The sequence below is a fragment of the Juglans microcarpa x Juglans regia genome, chromosome 8D (assembly GCF_004785595.1).
Source record: "Juglans microcarpa x Juglans regia isolate MS1-56 chromosome 8D, Jm3101_v1.0, whole genome shotgun sequence".
In the NCBI taxonomy this organism is placed as follows: domain Eukaryota; kingdom Viridiplantae; phylum Streptophyta; class Magnoliopsida; order Fagales; family Juglandaceae; genus Juglans; species Juglans microcarpa x Juglans regia.
The window spans coordinates 3,957,413-3,976,194 of NC_054608.1; the positions used below are offsets into that span (position 1 = coordinate 3,957,413).

The 18,782-nt window shown below is 33.6% G+C and overlaps 1 protein-coding gene across 1 annotated transcript; it reads left to right on the forward strand.

Annotated features, from left to right (window-relative positions):
• The first annotated feature begins 6,287 nt into the window (after positions 1–6,287).
• LOC121243303 (NAC domain-containing protein 2-like) lies at positions 6,288–8,228 on the forward strand. The gene is made up of 3 exons (XM_041141401.1): positions 6,288–6,554; positions 6,654–6,925; positions 7,378–8,228. Exons 1-3 carry the CDS (start codon positions 6,395–6,397, stop codon positions 7,822–7,824), a joined length of 879 nt encoding a protein of 292 aa, XP_040997335.1. The 5' UTR covers positions 6,288–6,394; the 3' UTR covers positions 7,825–8,228.
• The last annotated feature ends 10,554 nt before the right edge of the window (positions 8,229–18,782 follow it).

An 18,782-nucleotide genomic window follows, 5' to 3' on the forward strand; every position in this document is an offset into this window, starting at 1 on the left:
CAGTTTGGTCCCTTTTTATGTTGGATTATTTATATTATATTATAGAGAGAGAGAAGGAGGGAGAGGTTTCAAGGTTTAGGTTTCATTTAGTTCCTTGACCGAATTCAGCTGAGCTCAATTTAGATTTAGATCTATTTTAACATTCAAACTTCTAACTCTTAAATGATTACTAAATTCATCTCAATTCAAAATATTTTTACACGTGAGACCTATAACATTTTTCAACTCAACACCTCTTTATTATATGCAGAACCCACAACCTTTTTCAACTTCTCATAAATATATTTAAATTCATCTTAACATTCAAATACATTTAAATTTATTTTAAGTAGACTCTACAGAACTTTCTTCATTATCTTAACTCATTAATATTTATAGAAAATTCAGTTCAACCTAACATCCAAATGTATGACATCTTTAGGATATATAATATGCCTACCCCATGTGCGCCTTTTCACAAACGTAGGTTCAAGATTTGGACATGGTTTTCAACTTTTCAACTCACCCAACCTTAAAATATACCAAGTTGGTGGCTAGAGTACTACTAGTGGATAGGAATGATGCCTTTGTATTTAGTGCATGCATTGGACACGGTTTTGTCGCATATGGAAAAAAAAAAAACATAATTAATTATAGCTTAAGTAAAAGGCCAAGGAAAACTCCTCTCACCGCAGAAAATGAAACATTGTCCCACCATTATCAATTAACGTGATAATCCAGCTAGTTTGGACTGATGTTTGAGACCACCTTGGAGATGATGGTGTCGACAACAACAAAGAAAATATTGGACAAATTGGCGGCTAAAGAAACCTCAATTACTTCCACCCACAGATCGATCATATTATATATATAGTCAAAAATAACAAAAGAAAGGACAAAGAAAAGTGAAATGTTCAGTTCACTTGGACAGGTTTCTTTGCCAAGTTTTGGAATAAAAGTCTAATTTGCCAAACCCCACTGGCCTTTATCTGGACAGGATTATTGATTACTATTTTCCATGTTTCCTACTCCCAAAAAGAAAAAAAGGAGTCCTCCTGCCCCAGCATGGGTTTAATGTGCTCCCTTTTGATTTTTTAATACAATATTATTTATTTATATAATCCAGTGGCTTCTGATATACATTTCAACCCAGATCTATGATGATGATCATAAAGTAATTGCATTGCTGCATAAAAGTATGAAGTCTCAGAATGTTTACATTGTTTGGGGTTTTGATTTATTACTATATGGAAAAAGGTTGTTGAAGACGTATTTCACTCATACGCACTCTCGACCTCCTGCAATTAAAGAGTACTAAGAGGGCTTAAGGGGTTGAAGGGGAACTCTTTGCTGCCTAAGTCAATAACGGTATGTGTAATCTCAAAATCTAAATATTCCAAGAATTTCATTAGCGTACCTAAATCTTTTAAATAGAGAGCTTATATTCTTGAGACTGCCTAGATTAACTGTCTTGCCTACTATTTGAAATTTGAATCCTGGGTCCTTCGAGCTATCCACTTGTTTCGAATGAGTGAATATACTAATGGTCTCTTAATAAGTGAGTGGGCATTTCTCTTAACGATTGACCTAAATCCTATTGGGTCGGCGGGGGGTTGTTTAGGCTTTGAGTGACTTGTTGGGCCCCATGGCCCAAGGCTCAGGGTGGCATTAAAGCCCTTCTAGTTATCCCGCGAAATCTCATTACATACGATGTGATGGGATTTTATATTAAGTGTCTTTAAGCCCTCTTGGTTAACTTAATTCGTGCCCCTCCAAAGGTATTTGGTGCTCTATATATAAAAGAATTCTTTCTATTTTTTCTCCAAATAATCTGCATATTCTTAACTGGAAAATGTTATTTATATTTACAATTTTATTTATGTGACCATACATGCTAATGTACCTGTATACGTAGTACTACTCTTTTTAATTTCCTCTGACTTCATTATGAATTACCTGATAAAATCTAAAAAAAAATATATATTGAGAAAAATGAATGGAAGAAATATGAAAGCATCACGAAATTTCCAAATAAAATTTCCACTAAAAATGCCAAAAATAAAGAGATCTAGTATTGAATTGACATATACGCATGTATGCATGCATGGTTTCCCTTTCATGAGTTTGGAGGAGTTGTGGAAAAAATCCATCCAATTTCAAAGATTAATTGATGTCGTAGAACACGAAGAATCGACCAAATGAATGTGATTGATTAGTACTTGTGAGCTGATTTAAACCCTTAACCTTTTTTCAAGATTTGATGTCAAATTATAGCTTTCGGTTACACCAATAGGCCATTGATCACGTGGTGTTTTGATCTATCCACTTTTCTTGAGCATGTTCATACATGACATAAATATCCCACAACTCAGCAGGCCTTTTCTTTCCCCTAAGCAATGAACTATATTTTATTAGAAAAGATGATATAAGAAGAGGAGATGGAATTTCTCAACAAACACTTCATAACAATAATATCAGTACAAAGTGGTGAATAAAAAAGAAAAAAAGTAAGTTTTTACGACCAATTTCTTAATCTTCACTCATGTCTTACAAAAAAGACGCCGTCTTAAAAATGGAAATAAGTTATTCGCAAAAAATTACGAACAATAGAACCACTTTTAGTAGCAATGAAACCTTCGCTAAAAGCGGTGAGAGTAGCTGGTGTACTGTTACTTATTGTCTTGAGATGATTTTTGGAGAGATCCACAATCTCTTCTTCGAGATCACAGATTAGAAAAAGCGATAACATAGTGAAAAATTTAACATCGAGTGGACTGATCTATTGAACATCTGTATTCCTGTGCTCCTGTGATAGCGCGTGGTAGCCACACGCAGGTGGGATGGAGATGGGGTAGCCTAGATCTGGAAGATCTCGGCGAGACAAAATTGCTTGTACAACTCGTGTAGCCATCGGAAACGTCGTTGCACGGTGGCGTGTGAGGAACACGCACAGAAACAAGCCGCGCCTGAGGGCCACATGCCGAGTTTTTTGGCATGACTACTCTTTGTCCCAGTAGATCAGTGGCTATAGGATGGGGTGGTGGGGCGCGTGTAGGCAGATAGCTGTCGGAGAGCAGCAGATCTGACTAAAGTGTATACAAAGTGCAGAAATGGAAATGAGAAGGAGAGGAGGGTGAGAAGCACAACTCCATCCTCCTCTCTGGCAGCAGCTCTCACTAATCCTATCAACTCAACAGGCCATTTAAATAGTTATCACTAATCCTATCAACTTCAAAATTAATATAAAATGTGTGCCTTTTAATAAAACTAATTATGTTAAGTTATATGTAATTCTTGAGACATCTGAGATTGTTATCACGGTATTTCTTTATTATGAATAAGGGTTATTTGATAAGATTTTAGGTACTATATTTTTTTAAAAAAAATTATTTATATTAATCTATACATGAACCCCTTAAACATATTTAAGAAAACGTGTATTTATTTGTTAAACATTATAACATCTCATTCTTATAAGGACAATAGAGTCAATTACCTTTTGACCATCACTCTCAAACGAAACATGTCATGGCTGATCTCAGCCGTTCCATTCATTGACTTCTTCTAAGACCAAAAAATACCATGATTTGATTTCCATTCACTCAAGAAATCATCGGAGCCAATTAAGACATTATAATTTAGACTGACCCTATTTATTGTATTGACTAATCAAATCATAAAAAATATTAAAAAATGGGACCATATATATTAAAAACATTAATACTGGTCATAGGGCAACCATTTTCACATGCATGACTAAATAAACATTGTGTATATATATATATATATATATATATATATATATATTTGATGAGATATGCTAATTATAGTCGTGAGTGTGTAAATATTATGTAATCACTTTAAAAAAATAAATAAATATAAAATTTATTAAAAAAAATTTAATTTTTAATAATAAATATCACTATTTTTAATTTTTTCAAACCAACTGAATGAGAATTTCATACTTCATGACCTAAGGTAGCATTACTAATGCTTCATACTATGTTATTTGAGCGAGTCAAATCACGCTACGTGCCATCGTAGAGCTCATGCAAGCTGGAGTCTTGATTAGGTTACCTAAGGTGTCATTGTGCACGCGTGCAAAGGCCTTGGACATTACCCAACTTGGACATTATATGTCATGGATGACGTGGTTGGTATCTATCAGGAAGTTTCTCTGCAATTCCCCGGGAACCACGTCGTGGCGCAACGTGATTCGGCCGTCATGCAAACTAAGAATATTTGACTGTGATAAGATGCCACAGTCCACGCATAAATAAATATATAAAAAATAGTTTTAATTTCGGTGGGTTTTCTGCAAAAGTCTCCACGAGTGTTATTTTGGCGGTTTTAGCGCTTGCCTAGTACCTTCCTTTGGTCCTTATCCACGCATGCAAGATGTTCACACTTTGACACATGATGTCCAATATGTTTATTTGTTTACCTAATTATTTTTAATAATAACGTGTAAAACTCCATGACACAGATGGATTACTACTCGTAGGTCCAACATCTAAATTGTGAACAATATTTTGAATAAAAAATGTTTTTAAATTTTGTCCATATATATAGATATATATTTGGTGTAGCTCATTCTTAAGTGGGTTTGAGTTTACATGTTTCTTTTCCATTGTATTTTATCTTACTCTTATAAATCAATACTCAACAATCAATTCTCAATGAAAATGTTTAGAACTAAGCTCGGGTTTATTTGGATAGTGAAAGTATTTTATCTCATATCTTCTTCTTATTATAACTTTCTCGAATTCTCATATAAAATATAATAAACAATTCAATTTTTTTAAATTCTAAAATAATAATAATATTCTAATCATATTTTATTTAATTTTTATCTAAAATTATCTCATCTTATCTCACTGACTAAATCGTATCTAATTAAAGTAGATTAGGGTTATTAACCGCACCCTAGGTGGATAGGTACTACAGCCCTCTCACCCCCTCTGCCACATGAGTTTCCTTGGCCGGACTTGGCCATCAGGCTGGTAGGCTAGCCTGATACTCGCCCAAGCCCTCAACTCTTTCCAATTTCACACGCATGCAGCGTAGATTATAATTCAATTTCACAAACTAATTTCAACAAAATCATCTCCACCAAAATAATGTACAAATAGATTAGGTGCATGCATGGCGAGTATCATTCGAGAGAACTTGATTGAGGGTTTGATAGAAGCTTGTCACGATGTGAGCTTCAATTTGTAGATCTTGTAAACAGCATTAAAATTGCAAGATAGACTAAGGTTTCGACTTTCAAGAGAGATAAAGAGAATATATACTTACAAGTGGTGGTTGTGGTAACAAAGACATCAACATAAGACGAAGGAGATCATGGAGGCCGATGCATGAGAGAGAGAGAGAGAGAGAGAGAGAGAGAGAGAGAGAGATTGTGCAAAATATGTGAAAATAAGTGAAGGATTTTAAAATAATAAATTCCGTGTATCAATAAATAAGTTTGCAAATATCATTTTAATTTTTTTTTTTTTTAGTAGAACTTAGATATTTCGGTTGACTTTCACTGTTTATGCCACGAATGTTCGTTGAATAATGTTTTGGACATTGACATGGATTATTAGCAAAGTATTAACCTTTCGTGATATGAATTGAAATGATTTTAAATAAAAATTTAAAATTAAATAAAATATTATTTTTAATATTAATATTATTTTAATATTTAAAACAATTAAATTATTTATTATATTTTATATAAAAATTTGAAACAAATTATAATATTAAGATGATTTTTTAATACATTATAAAATTGAGAAAGCAGCAGGGCAAGAAATATCTAAAAAGAATAATATTAAAAAGTTATAAAAGAAAATTTACAAAGAAAAAAATATAATTTGTATTGAAAAAGTATTTAACATTTGTCTTTATTCGCATAGGAATCTTGGCTCGTGCGATACACGTGGAAGCAGCTCAGGCTGACGTGTAGCCATGATCCCACCGTTGAACCGTCGACTCCAAAGCACCGAGAAAACGAAAACAGCCCACACGGGGGGGCCCAAAGGACAAGTAGGCCCCGACCGACTCTAGAAACAGTCCAAAACACAATACGTAAGCAGTGACAAAATCACCTCCATGTGGGTAATCGACACGCACGCACTTGGCTTCGTCCTCCGCCACGTGTCCCGGCTGCGTTCAGTACCAAACGTTAATCCCCACACATACATAGCGCGCAGGAAAATAAAAAAATTTAAAAGAAAAAGCTTATCGCCCACGTGTTTTCTAGAACCCACCGGCAGTTCTCGACACGTGTCCCCCGCCTCTCTATATATTCATTTCTCTCCCTTTCGTTTTAAGTTTCAAGCGCCGCCGAAGTATAAACCCGCAGTTGCACAGCAGAGCGGAGCGAAGAAGAAGAAGAAGAAGAAGGAGTCGTTTTAAAAGACTGAAAATGACGTCGGAGTTACAGTTACCGCCAGGCTTCAGGTTCCACCCGACGGACGAAGAGCTTGTGATGCACTACCTGTGCCGGAAATGCGCGTCGCAGCCAATCGCTGTGCCGATTATCGCCGAAATCGACCTCTACAAATACGATCCTTGGGAACTTCCCGGTATATATATGTATATATTTATCTGATTTATTTGTGTTTAACCTCTTTCGCTTCTTTTATTTATTTTCCAAATTTCTGGTGCTTGGTGGAAATCTACAGGTATGGCGTTGTACGGAGAGAAAGAGTGGTACTTCTTTTCGCCTAGGGACCGGAAGTACCCGAACGGTTCAAGGCCAAACCGAGCGGCCGGGACGGGCTACTGGAAGGCGACCGGTGCCGATAAGCCGATAGGTCAACCGAAGCCAGTCGGTATCAAGAAGGCTCTTGTATTTTACTCCGGCAAAGCACCCAGAGGAGAGAAAACGAATTGGATTATGCACGAGTACCGACTGGATGTGGATCGCTCCGCTCGCAAGAAGAACAGCTTAAGGGTATACCATCACCTTCATAACCAACATTTACCACCTTCATAACCAACATTCACGGTTCTTTATCAATCGATAGGGATAAAACGGACATTTCGATGCATGATAAGTTCAGAAATGGACAGGCCCTGGTTTAAATGACCATATTGCCATAGTCATAACGCTGAATGCCAGCTGGGTCTCGTCTGTAACTGTTCTGTTCAGATTTGGTTGGCTATTTAATGCTTGAAATGGACGGTAGAGATGGACCCTTTTCTTTTAATCAAAGATGGGGACTTTTCGTTTTCGTGACCGTGACATGAGCCTGTCATGGTAGAAAAATTTATCAAATTTACCTTATCCAATTAAGGAAAAATATTCCCTCTTTTATCTCTATATCTGCCATCATATGAGAATAGTGAGGTATTAAGCCTAATCATGATCTTGATGATATGATGTAACGGCTCTGATTTTGACAGCTGGACGATTGGGTTCTGTGCCGCATATACAACAAGAAGGGCAGTGTCGAGAAACAACAACAACAGCAGGCCGCTATAGTAGACAAGAAGATGACGATGATGAACGACCAGGAAATGGAGGACAAGAAGCCGGAGAATCTGACCGTCGGAGGGACCGCATCGGCGATCCTTCCCGCTCAGACGGAGAAGGCGAATGATTACATGTATTACGACACGTCGGATTCGGTGCCGAGGCTGCACACGGATTCGAGCTGCTCGGAGCAAGTGGTGTCGCCGGAGTTCGCGTGCGAGGTGCAAAGCGAGCCTAAGTACTGGGAAAAGGCACTGGAGTTCCCATTTAATGGCATGGATACCGCCATCGACGGCGGATTCGGTTCGCAATTCCAGAGTAATAATCAAATGTCGCCGTTGCAGGATATATTCATGTACCTTCAGAAACCTTTTTGATGAGATGGTTCGGTGCCGAATGAGGCCGAAACGTCGCACATTTGTCAATGAATGCATGCATCCCGCGGTAACTCGAGACAAAAAAGTCTATGACTGTTCCCGTGCTCTGCTAAGAATTAGAAGAAAAAAAAAAGAAAGAAAAGTATTTGTGGGGTCCTGGGAGAGGGGCAAAGACAAACGTGTTTTTTTTTTTTTTTTTGGGGGGGAGATGTTCGATGTAATGATGGTGCATGGTGGATGGATACATACATTTAGGACACAGTGGTGGTATGCTGCATCATGTATTTGTATATCATCATGTATAGATGATGTGTCAAGTGTACTGTATACATGATGATGATAGTTTTTGGGAGCTCATTTTGGGCTTCTCCAAATTCTTCAACCAGTCGTAGTAGAATTTCTTCCTTCTTAGTCTGATGCTTTTTGTTTAGATGACGATTTAAAAATATTTTAATGGTTTATTTCAAGAAAACTATCTTTGAGGGCTTTTAAATGAAAGAAATATTAGAGCCATTCGTAATCTCCTAACTATTCTTTAACTAAAATTTGATGATTAAGTTTATTTTTTAAAATTTAATTAATTATTTTTCAACAACATTAAGATTTCGTTTTTTTTTTTTATAATTATTTTCATTTTATCTAATTATTATAATTTTTTAAAATTTTTATACTAAATAAAATAAATAATTTAATTTTTTTAAGTTTTAAAATAAAAATAATATTAAAAAATATATTTTAATAATATTTTATTTAACTTTTAATTTTATCTTAATTTTTAAAAAACAATATTGAATTGTGAAGATGTGAATGAAAAGTTGTATGATACTGAATTTGAGCGGTAAGAATATATTATTATAAAAAAAATTATATGGCCGGATATATTTAGTTAGTCAAAAATTTTTAAGTTAAAATTACTCATCAGTTGATGAGAGTGTATTTTGAGGTTAGATAGATAGATAGATATTGGCTAAATTTTAACTATTTTTATAAGTGCTGATTTTAAGGATCTGGATTATTTTGTTGGGCATTTAGGCCCAACAGTTGTATCAGGTCCGGCCCAGAAGGCTTCCATCCAGCCCATGGTAATGCTTTTTGATGATTCAGAAATGTCCAGGAATCTCTCCCCCAACCCAAAGAGAATGAAAAAGAGAACCGACGTGGGAATCCAAATTGCACACACCGTTTGAAGTGACATCTGTCAGATCGATATGCCACGCCATTCTATGAGGTTTGTTTGTCTTGAAGGCTCATATGCAGGATGGGCCCCAAACGCCAGAATTAGTTAGTCCGTCACATCAAATATATAGCCACTTGAGGCTGCTCTGAAGATCCAGCATCAACGGCTTTCATTTGCATGAGCCATGTTCTACCTAAATTATTTTTCTTTTCAAAGGATAGTAACTAGAATATGAGGTAATATTTTCGCATTTTTTTTTTAAAAGAAAAAGTGAGGTTATTATTAAAAAATTAATTTTTTGTTTCGCATGAGTCCTTATTTACTTATTTTTATTTTTTAAAAAATATTACATGTTGATTGATACTCTACGAGTATAAATATTATTTTCCTTAAAATGATAATCGAGGTTCACTAATTTCACCCTAACTATTATATGTGTAAATATGACATCTGTCTCCCTTCCAAGCTTTACTCGTACAAGCATTTTCAACCGGTATAGAGTAAGAGAAATTTTTTTAAGTTTTATAAATTTATAAATTGATCTAATTTAATGTGATATATTAAATTGTAAATTTTTTTTATTGTATAATAAATATAACATATCGTATAAAATCACGTTGTTTGTGAGTCTATTTTTATAGAGACTCATTTATTTCTATAAAAAGTCTAATAGAAAGAGTGTGATAATTAATTATAAAGTCTAGGATAAGTTTATTCCTAAGTCTTGTGAGACTTCTCAATATGCATCTTCACATGTGGGTCAGTATTTCCGGTATATCATTGTGGATAGGTTGTAAGAGCCTATAATCAGTTATAGGTTAACCTGCTCTGATACTATATAGAGTACTCATTTCTCCCATAAAAAGCATAATAGAAGGAGTGTGTTAATTCTTTATAAATCCTAGGATGAGTTTATTTTTAAGTCATATGGGACTTCTCAATAATTTTTATAAAATATATTTGTAACTATTGCATTTCTCATAAAGTAATGTTAAATATACAAGTTTCATACATATAGGACCTATCGTAGAAAGAGTGAGTGATTTTATACAGATCTCACTTTTTTCCAATACGAGACACACTCTAAACCTATACAAATTATTTTCCATGCGGATATTATGATCACAACTTAATAAGAGATTTTATCATTTTGGTAATGTGTTTAGAGTGTCATATTAGGCCCCGTTTAGGACTTGTACAATTTAATTTTAAATTCAGTCTAACATCTAAATATCTAACTCTTAAATCAATAAACTCATCTCAATTCAAAATCTATTTACACGTGAAATCCATAACAATTCAACATCTCTTTACACGAGGATCTACAGTTTTTTTCAACTTCTCATAAATACATCTAAACTCATCTTAATATCTAAACACATATAAACTCATATTAGGTGGGCTCTATAAAACTCACTCTACATGTCAATTCACTACTATTTATAAAGAATTTAGCTCATTTTAACTCGATTTAATATCTAAACGAAACCTTCTAACTGTAGTCGGACTAAAACGAAGTGAGAATTTTTTTTTTAAAAACAATTAATGCTAACTCGTACGACTCTAATATATCTTATAAGTATGCATCCAATAACATCACTAAGTTTAGATTCTAACATTTTTTTTAATAACAATAATCATGCCATAAAAAATCATTACTCTGGAAGTATTTGATATTTGTAATATATAACAAGACATCGAAGACTCAAGTCATTATATTTATGTGGGGCTAATAATTATGCCATAAAAAATCTTTTTTTTTTTTTTTTTAAACCAGTACTATAGAGTTACTTTATGAGATATTGCTCTTTTTCTTTTTAATTTTATATTATATATGCATTAATTTGGGTATGGTCTATACAAATACTTATATTTATTAATGTGGATATGATAAGAAATCTAAAAATTTCGGTGGAACAACTTTTTTTTTTTTTTTTTTTTGCAACTTCGGATAATTTATCATCATGTGTATATTAGTTGAGACTTTATAAAATTTAATAGTTTTTTAAGGTGTACACGTGGCTGTCGTACTACCCAAATAACCCACTCTTCGTTCTTACCTGCTAGAAACCAGATACCATACCCACTGAAAATGATGGATGTCTCGTCCTTAGCACCATATGTAGGCTCCACCTAATTTTTTTCAAGTGGTCAAGGCTGTGTTTGGCTACTATACTTACAAAATGTCTTTTCCAAGTCACTTCGCTTGTTATCTAGCAAAAGAAAATAGGAAACGTTTGATACAATCATAAAAGTGAACAAGTCATGTACATTTTCTTAAAAAAAAATAAGAGTTTATTATTAAAAAACTATTTTTTTATACAAATCTTAAATTTATTTTTTATTTTTTAAAAAAGAGTGAGTAATATTTACACCTTTTGGCTTTAAAACTTGTTAGTGAGGCTTCAAATGATAAAGCTTTGAGTCCTAAATCAATATTTAAACATGAGTTAATTGTTTATAATAGGAAAATGAAGATTTACTCAAATCTCAAGGGTTTTTATAATGTCATTTGGCTGCCTGTTTTTCTAATCCTGCATTTCTCAGTGTATTTGCACTGGTGATCCTTTCCTTCTCATCTATTGTTTTATCGTTAATAGCTTGAGTCCCATCTTACCTTCCTGCCTATACCGCTCATGACCTTTCTCTAAGAATAAAGGAATTCGAGGGCTGCTTGGGATTGGACTTCCAAGTTTTTGAGTTTGTAAATTCTTGTGGTAAATTTTAGGGGTGTAAATTCAAACCGGAAAATCGGTCCGAATCGGACTGGTTTTACCGGTTTTGAACTGGTCCGGTCCGGAACTGGTTTTTAAAATCTAAAAACCGGCCGGTTCCGGTCCAGTTCCGGTTACAGGATTTTTTGGACCGGACCGGACCGATTGATTAAAAAAATAAAAAATAATATTTTTCTATATAAGTTTTATACAAAATATTTTATATATATTAAATATTAATATATATAAGTTTTATATATAATGTATAATTATAAATTTTTATGTGAAATTTTTATATATAATATATATAATTATATATATTCATATATGAAGTAATTTCTTGTTATAATTTATAAATTATTACATAAAATGTTAATATTAAATCACTAAAAGTTTATAACTAATACTAATATATAACTTATAACTATACCAATAGTCTAATATTAATACTATTATATAGTTTAATATATTAATAAAAGTATAAAACAATTGTTTTTAAATCAATTTTTTTTATAAACAAATTTTTAATAACAAATTATGAAACTTACATTTTAAAAAAACCGGAAAACCGGACCGGACCGGACCGGAAACCGGTAAAACCGAAAGTACCGGTTTAGGAGGATAACTGGTGCGTAATCGGTTTTGAAAAATACAAAACCGGTACATACCGGTTCGATCCTAAATTTTATCCAAAACCGGACCGAACCGGACCGGTTACACCCTAAGTGGTAATTCGATTTGATGACATGACCCGATAATGATTCATTACGGGTTTTTGGTGAATTTTCAACAAGGCTTGGGCCATGAAGCAGGCTTATGACTCGAGAAATGTCAGACAGAAAGTTTATTCGATATTCGCACTATATGTTGTTCAAGTGAAATCCAGACAAAAAGTTTGTTCAACATCCTATAAATATATAATTAATAAACAATATGGTCATCTAGAATAGTGTATTTTTGTCCCCAAAACATGTTTTGTCATTTCTCAAGAAAATAAAATCATTTACATCTCTGTGGACATAGGCACGTTGTTGAACCATGTAAATATTTGTGTCATGTAATTTTTTTTAAAGAATCGAGGTCACATGTCTAAGAGTGACCCCTACCCACTTTTATTAAAAACTCTCACTTATGGCGGAGGAATACCATAAAACAAAACATCCCAAGAAGACTTAGAAAAATTCCCCAAAAATAACACTACACGAATGGCCCAAAAATCCACCAAAAAATAACATCCCACCCATACCAGCAATCTCTCAATGTCTAAGATAAGGGATTCTTAGTTTATCCATGCGAATCAAACCCCGAATCAGTCCTGGGAAGAGATCAACGTCACAAAAATCTGAATTCATACCTCGAGTCTCTTACTTTGCCAAACAATCAGCCATCATATTTGTTTCTCTAAAAATATGTCGGAATCGAACATTTAACTCACAAGCAATAGCCTTAATTTACTTCCAAAAATTCCAAAGAAACCAACATTTGCACACACCTGAAGCCAACCAACCTACTAAGATCAATGAGTCCGTCTTTACTAATACATCCCGCAAACCCAAATCTCCACAACTGAAGCCCATCAAGAATAGTTCTACATTCGGCAATGTTGTTTGTGGCATGACCATAAAAATACATGAACCCTGCCACTACTCCCCTTGATAATTCTGAATAATACCTCCCCCACCTGCATCTCCTGGATTCCCGCAAAAGAGCCTCCATCTACATTTAGTTTTACTTGCCCTCTCTCTGGAGGTTGCCACGCAATTAATCTCACTCGCCTTACAGCAAAAGGGACAATCAGACAAGCTAACACTTCTATAATGGCCCAATCATTAACTCCCGTTCTATGAAAACTTTTAATCTTATTGAAGAGATCTCTAATTAAGCTTTTAACAACAAAAATAATATTATCTGAATTAAAAGTAATATCTTCCATTCTTGCCGCGTACCTAGCTCGTCAAAGCGCCCAAGAAATCACAAAAGGGAGAACCCTCCGAAGCCACCCCACCTGTGTTGACAAGGATGCTCTTTGCCACCAAAAACTCATCATTCATTCCCAGTTTCGGATCTGTGGCATTCTCATACAACATGCCTTTGCAAAATATTGTCACACTTTCTTAGCTCTTTCACCCTCACATAATATATGCTGAAGAGATTCTTGTTTTGGTTGGACACAACATTCACACTTCGAAACAGGAGGAATGTCTAAAAGTTGGATAATGTCATCAACCGGGATTGCCCTCTTCATAGCACACCAAACAAAGAAAGATAATTTTTTTGGAATCCAATTCTTCCAAAGCCATTTCTTCCAAGGATATACTTTCCCATGTTTTCGAATTAACTCCCAAGCTGATTTGGTACTAAACTCACCATCAATCGATGGTTCCCAAGCACAAATATCCACTCCTTACCGTAGACGCTCGCCAGACTCTTGAATTTTGTTGCATGTAATTGATTTCTTGTTTTACTTTACTTTCTTACTTCGTTTTCACAACAGAAGTAGGTCGTGAGAAGTTAACTAAGTCGTATATCAAACTCGTAGGGCATGGTTGGGCACTTTAGTATTTTAGAATTTTGTAAATATTAGTGAAATAGTTTGAGCGAAGATATTTTTATTGAATTTTAGAAAATGAGAGAGAAAAAGTTGAAAAAAACATTATAGAGTTAAAAAAACTTGAGTATTATTATTATTATTTTTTGAATATTATAGAACTTGTGTTGATTTTTGTATTTTGTTTTAAAGTTTGTAAAAGTTGTATTGATTTTTGTATTTAGTAATAATTAAGTAATGATCAGATAAAAATATTAGAATTTTGAAATTGAAAAGTATTTTGTATTTAAATAATGTTTGGAAATGAAATTATGAAAATTTTTAAGAATTTTTAAAATTCTCATAATGTCCAAATTTGCCCCAGCTATTTTTTTTCTTTTTTCTTTTTCGTCAACTATAATGTGTCCCAATGAGATCTCTTTCAACCCTTACAATCAATGCGGCGGACAAAGCATTGGCCCAATAAATATTCCCAATTCTTGCTTTTGCTTGGTTGGAACAAGAATTCTTTCATGTTCGTGGTCACAATAGACTATTAGCTCATACATCTACCTTATTATAAGATGTTGTAAAATTAAATCTATTTACATAACAATCCGTCTATAATTACGTGTCATCTTGTGATAGGGTGTATGGGAATAGTAGAATACGACGTATCTATATTTCGAGACTAACTAATATAACTTAACATATGTTACTTAACAAAGCTCAACCATTCATTATAATCTCACTTGATATTTAATATATATATATATGAGAGTATTATAATTATAAAAAAATTTTATAAAAATAAATTTATAAATTGACGTGTCAGGACAATATTCAACAAATATTAGTCATGTACTTCAAACCAAGAAATATTTTTTTATGCTGTCCTGTACTGTTGGTTGTTAGGCATGACAATATCCTTAATTGCTGGGTTCCACAGTTCCACTGATGCTTGACCAAAATGTCTGGCTAAGATCCACATCTCTTTTTCAAATGGACTTTAAACAAATAAAAATAAATTGACAAGATCTAAAATTAGCCTATTACCATCAAACACCTGTAAGACAAGATTCCTAAGATCAGGATTTCGACCATGATTAGGTTCAACATGACCTTATATTAATAAAGGTAAGAATAATATTTAAACAAATGAATTATTATATTTTGTACAATAATTAATTGGTTTCAATATGCACAATCTCTAAGATACGATCATTAAGATTAAAAGTGCAAATTAAAGCATATTGATGGTTTGAAATCATCATGTATATTATTACTTTTCATAATTTAATAAAAAAGAGTGATAGAGGGTGAAAAGTAATAAAGTATAATTTCCCTTAATTAAGCTTTTGGATTTTGAAATAAATCAAATCTGAGATTCACATTCAAGATTTAAAAAAACATATCTATTAATGTTCGATATAGTCTTAAAGTGTGCAAGTTTTGCACACACCCATTGAAAAAGGTTGAGTCTATCATGAAAAAATAGATTATTCACGCGGATCTTAAATTTATCTATTTTTTACAAAATTAAAATGAGTACATAGAATTTGCACACCTTAAAACTGTATAAATATTTTCAATAAACTTAATTATCAATCCATCTCGATCTACAAGTTAACAAATCAAAGTCGAATTAGAGTGGGATGATCATTTTTCTTCTTTGGTTCTTTGTTTGGCTAATCAGTGAAATAATGTCGAATGCAAGTATGTAGCAAACTAAGAAGCATAGTTTCTCATTCTATGATGTTTTTTCTTCTTTTAAACTCATAAGGGAGGCACCTAGCCAATTTTAAGTGTATATTACCTTTTTTTTTTCCTAAGCAAACAAGTTTTCATTCAAATAAGGAAAAGATGAAACATGTGGAGTATGGTTCCCTAACAAATGTCCCAGTACAATAACTATAGTGCAAATGTGGAGGAAAAAAAGAAAAAAAAAAGGTTTTAGGACCAATTTCTTGGTCCCCACCCATGCCCTACAAAGAGGGCGTCGTCTTAAAATACAGTTTTTAACAGTATGCATAGCCATGCGAACTGTGCAACCACTGTTGAAGGCAGTGGAAGTTGTGGGTGTACTATAGTTTGTTGTCTTGAGATATTTCTTGGAGAGATCCGTATTTCCTTTTTCAAGATCATTGGTTAGAGAAAACGATAATATAGTATAAAACATTGTATCAGATGGACTGATTTGCGGCAGAGCATCTGTCTTTCCGCACACCTGTGGTGGTGCAGACCACACGCTAATGGTTGGGAGGTGAGGTGGGGCAGATTTGAAAGATCTTGAGGTGGGGGATCTATTGGTGCTGCGAGTGTAGCCAATGGGCTCGTCAGGGTGTTACGGTCCGTGAAGGCCGCACGTGGAAGCAAGCTATGTGTTAGGGCCACTCACCGGGATTTTCACCGTAGTTCCGCATCGTCCCAGTAGATCAGCGTCTGTAGGGTTGTGTGGTGGGACACGTGTCGACTGTTGCTCGCTGGAGTACGATAGATTTGACAAAAACTGAACCGGTGGAAGGGAGAGAATAAAAACACTACCATGAAAGCCAAAATAAATACACAAAGCGGTATCGAAAAGGGAACGAAGAGGAGATGAGAAACACAACTCCACCCTTCTAAACACTCAAAGAGATTTGAGTTTTCTAGAGAGAATTGAGAGTTTCTCTTTCTAAAACCCACGGAAGGCCAGCTAAGCGTATATTAACTTAATTGTAAAGAAACACACTCTGATGATCCCAGGACCTATTAAAAAATGGTCTTGCATAGAAGAGGAGTTTGCATGTATTTGGGAGAGGCTAGCCAAGACTATACTAGTAGAGAAGTTGGAGTTAGTTGCAGTAACTATGAGAAGTATATGGATGCGCAAAACTAAGTTCATTTTTTAGAAGTCCTTTGTTAGTCCAAGTTTGTTGGTGCAGTCAGCAAAGAGGAACTTAGAGGAATTTTAGCAAGCTCAATACCGATCCTTGATAGCAGTTGAACCTCGAAGGGGTATGAGAAACCAGGTTAGGTGGAAGGCACCAGAAGACAATAGTGTTAAGCTAAATTGGGATGCAGCTCTAGACTTGAAGAGAAACATAATCAAAACAGGTATAATCATCAGAGACTCTAAGGGGGAAGTGCAAGTTGCCTTGTGCATGAGCAGATGAGGAGTCTCCAACCCAGTGGTTGCAGAAATGTTGGCACTATGGAGAGCTATGGGGCTATGTTCTGAACTAAACATTACTGATGTAGTTTTTGAAGGGGATGCCCAAGCTGTGACAAAGGTAGTGAGATGTAAGGAGAATGACTGCTCGTAGTATGGGAACTTATTAGAAGTTTTTGAATGCTAGGAAAGGATGAAAGATTCAACATGTTTACAGAGAGGGAAATGAAGTGGCTCATAAATTGGCAAGAGTTGCTCTGTTTAGGGTAGAATAGGTTGTTTGGATTGAGGAATGTCCAAACTCGAATGGAAGTCTGTAGAGAATATGCATACGATGAACTTTGTACATATTGATACATCTGATGAATGATAATATACAATACCTTACAGTAAAAAAAAAAAAAAAAAAAAAGAGTAGTATAGATGACAACACTTTTTTTCCTATGATTATTCATAAGTTTTCAAAATAGCAAATACTACCATGTTTTTATGCTTATTTTTCCACATAGAAAAAGTCACAATGTGGCATTAACACATGCACGAGATTTACTAGTGTTCCACTCTTTGTGGGGATAGATCCATTGAAAACGCAAATCTTTATCTCATATTTCAATCTTTATCTCATACTTCAATCTTCTTAACTCTAAATGAAAATATGATTGCAAACAATTTCACCCAACCTTCTTTTTTTGGTAAATAATTGGTTAGAAAGTATAATAATATTTTACACTAGAGAATAATATTAGATATAGTTTTAGGATTCACAAATTACGCACATTCATTTTAAAAAAAGGTATAGTTTATTATCAAAAAATAAATTTTTTCATGCGAGCCTAAGATTTACTAGCTTTTTTTTTTTAATGAATGCATAGAACTTACATATTTAAAACTATATAAATCATTTCCATTTATACTGAATGTCAAAAAGAAAATCTTATAAGAATTTATCTAGTTTTCTAAAATTGGGTATTATATATGAGTAAAAATTATCGAAAATATTATCCAAATTGTAAGATTTTAATATGAAATCGGGATGGACAGATGAATTGTATCCTCCAACATTTATTGAAAACTAATATTATCTATAAAATTTATTTTGAGAAAAATAAAGATTATTAAATTTATTTATTTATGTTATAACTTACTTATCAGTTAATTTTGTTACACAAAATTAAATTATCTCATATCATTTTATTTTATATAATTATTACAATTTTTTTAAATTTTTATATAAAATATAATAAATAATTTAATTTTTTTTAATTTTAAAATAAAAATAATATTAAAAAATAAATTTTTATTTAATTTTTAATAAAATATCTCATTTTATTTTGTTTTATTTAAATTGCTTACCCAAACGGGTCTGAATCTCTGATGATGAACATGAAA